This window comes from Neomonachus schauinslandi, chromosome 7 (assembly GCF_002201575.2).
Source record: "Neomonachus schauinslandi chromosome 7, ASM220157v2, whole genome shotgun sequence".
Taxonomy (NCBI): Eukaryota; Metazoa; Chordata; class Mammalia; order Carnivora; family Phocidae; genus Neomonachus; species Neomonachus schauinslandi.
The window spans coordinates 55,097,816-55,100,904 of NC_058409.1; the positions used below are offsets into that span (position 1 = coordinate 55,097,816).

At 43.2% G+C, this 3,089-nt stretch overlaps 1 protein-coding gene across 1 annotated transcript; it reads left to right on the forward strand.

Annotated features, from left to right (window-relative positions):
• The first annotated feature begins 333 nt into the window (after positions 1 to 333).
• Positions 334 to 2,861, forward strand: S100Z (S100 calcium binding protein Z). Its single transcript, XM_021700022.1, has 3 exons — positions 334 to 474; positions 1,104 to 1,105; positions 2,741 to 2,861. Exons 1-3 carry the CDS (start codon positions 334 to 336, stop codon positions 2,859 to 2,861), a joined length of 264 nt encoding a protein of 87 aa, XP_021555697.1.
• Positions 2,862 to 3,089: the final 228 nt, after the last annotated feature.

The window sequence follows — 3,089 nt, forward strand, 5'->3', positions numbered from 1 at the left end:
GTTTTATTTAATTTTAATTTATTATTATTATATTTTTAACCTATGTTTTGATATGACTCTGTATTTGCTGTGTGATCGCTAACTTGTGAACACACTGGACCTGCTAAATTTGGGGGGAGTGGGGATTAGGGAGGAGAAAACTCCCCTGTCAAAGGTCTCCTCTGCAGCCTGCCCTAGACTCGCAGAAGGCTTTAACTGAAGAGCATTACGGTTGAACAACCATCACCTGTGGCATGGGGGACTCGGGGGGACTTGCTGCCCCGTCTGCTTATTTTGAACAAGTGTTTTTTTTCCCTGAGTTCGGTGGCCCATCCCTGGAGCGGCCCATTTACCATGCCCACTCAGCTGGAGCTGGTCATGAACCTCATGATTAGGATCTTCCACCAGTACTCTTGCAAGGAAGGGGACAGATTCAAGCTCGACAAGGGGGAACTGAAAATGCTCCTGCAGCGAGAGCTCGCGATATTCCTCTCGGTGAGTCGTAGCTTCTTGCCCCATGCGGTCAAGGGTGGATGGGGTACACGTCCAAGGAGAGCCTCTTTGTACCGTTTCCTATGACCCTGCCACCAACAGTGCGGTTGGTATTGAGATTCAAAGCCAGGGCAAGCAAACTCTGGAGTGCACTTGATCCTTGAACAACGCAGGTTTGAGCTGCGTGGGTCCTCTCATATGTGGATCTTTTACAGTGCAGGACTGTAAATGTATTGCCTCTTAGGATTTTCTTCATAACCTTTCCTTTTCTCTAGCTTACTTTATTGGAAGAATATAGTACATAATTCATAGAAGACACAAAACATGTGTTAATCTACTGTTTATGTTACCAGTAAGGCTTCCTGTCCACAGCAGGCTATTAGCAGTTGAGTATTTGGGAAGTCAGAAAGTCACAAGTTGTAGGCAGATTTTCTTCTGTGTGGGGGGGTCAGCACCCCTAATACCCATGTCGCCGGAGGGTCATCCATACAATAGCACGTACCCTTCTCCGTGTTGCCTGTGGCTAGGGTTTCCAAGGGTTCTAAATGGTATTTCGGCTTGCCTCAATGATGCACCATTCTGGGGCAGCAAAGATGCAGCTAGTTCTACCAGGAGTTAGAGTTAATAATGAGTGGCACTAGTTATACCTAGAGCTTCGTCCACCTGTCTGTAAAATTAATATTATGTATTGGGCCAGAAATGAAGCCCAGGGTACTTTTTGCTGTGGTGGCAAGTTTTCTAGTGAATGACAAATACTTAGCTTTGTCAGACCAGCAGAGGCTGATTCCGAGGGACAGAAAGGGTGTGTCTGGCCAGTGACCAACTGAGTAGCGCAGAGGTTCACATCTCAAAATAGCCAGGAGTTCAGTAAGTCTGCACATGAAGGCTTACAATGGAGTGTTTGGGGGCTCATCCCTCCTGAGGAAAACCCTTTACTCTGATGTTTATGCAGCCGCTTCGAATTGCCTTTAGCACAGCATGTTATCCTTGTATGATGTTATTTGTCCAAACCCTGTATTAAGACTCCTGTATTTGTAACTATAACACTCTTTTCTCCCTCTATAGGAAAACCTTAAAGTAAAAAAAAAAAAAATTTTTTTAAGTCATCTCTGCCCACTGTGGGGTTTGAACTCATGACTCTGAAATCAAGAGTCACATGCTCCACCGACTGAGCCACCCAGGTGCACCTAAAGTAAAAATTTTTTAACAGAGTAATTCTTCACAGTTCCTTTTTAGTGATTTTAGGAGCCCCTAGGAACATTTTTTTTTTTTTCAAATTTAGTTTGGCTACTGGATTATATAACATTTAGAATAAAAGGCTCAGCAGGTCAAACTTGGCACATTGATTTATTCAAGTGAAATTTATCATTGTTTTTGATCAAACTGATTTTGATCAATTAAAGTTTCCAACGTTTTAATGGTTGGCGCTTTTTGAGAGCAGCGGGAATTCCTGGAGGGAATGAACTACTTTTAGAAATATTTCTCAGCAACCACCAATCATAGGACAGGTGAATGCTTCAAGTCCCACCCATTCTGAAGCCTGACCTCTTCTATGCGCTCCTTGCTTTACTTTCCACCCCTATAATGCAGTTATCCTTATAAGATCTACCCTTTATCATGTGCCTCTTTTTTGTGTGTCAGGTGTTGTGCTAAGTAAGGCTGCAGATAAAATATTGTATGTCCCATGCAGTATTTGGGACATACTTAAAAATTTTTTCATTGTTCATCTGAAATTTACATTTAACTGAATGTCCTGTATTTTTGTTTACTAAATCTAGCAAGCTGGTGCTAAGCACTTTTAAAAGGGTTGATGTCTCCCACAACTTTGTAGGGAGATATTCTTCCCATTTTATAAATAAGGAAATTCAAAAATGTTAAGGGATTTGCTCAGAGTCCCATTGTTGGTAAATGGTAGAGCCACCTACTATCCCCTTTTGGCTTTAAAGCCTGCTTTGTTCCATGTCCAGTCCTGGCCCCCTGACCTTTGGAGTTGTGTAATGCATTTTCAGGATCAGCAACTCATGATGCTAAGATGCTGTTTGCTCTTCTTTGTGTTTAGATCTGAGCCAGAATTACATGGCCCTGGGGCAGAAGGCTAGACCGTTTAGAATTGGTGCTTGGTTTAAATCCACCTGCATATCAGCTTTTGGAAATTGTCCTTAGATGCTAAAATGGAAACAAAAACTTGAATGTAAATAAAAGGAAAATGCAATTTCAGTTGTCATGAACCTCAAAGCCTGGGAGTTAGAGATTTTCTTTTTCCTTTAAGTGCCAAAAAAACCCCCCAATTGGTTGATACGATAATGCAGGACCTGGATGCCAATAAGGACAACGAAGTGGATTTTAATGAATTTGTGGTCATGGTGGCAGCTCTGACAGTTGCTTTGTAACTTTGTAGAACAATTGAAGAAGAAAGGAAAATAAAGATAAGTAGTAAGCTGGGGCGCCTGGGTGGCTCCGTCGTTAAGCGTCTGCCTTTGGCTCAGGTCATGATCCCAGGGTCCTGGGATCGAGCCCCGCATCGGGCTCCCTGCTCGGCGGGAAGCCTGCTTCTCCCTCTCCCACTCCCCCTGCTTGTGTTCCCTCTCTCGCTGTGTCTCTCTCTGTCAAATAAATAA

Bases quoted from the DNA above. Each gene is read 5' to 3' on its own strand.
- S100Z (XM_021700022.1), top strand. From the start codon at position 334: ATGCCCACTCAGCTGGAGCTGGTCATGAACCTCATGATTAGGATCTTC.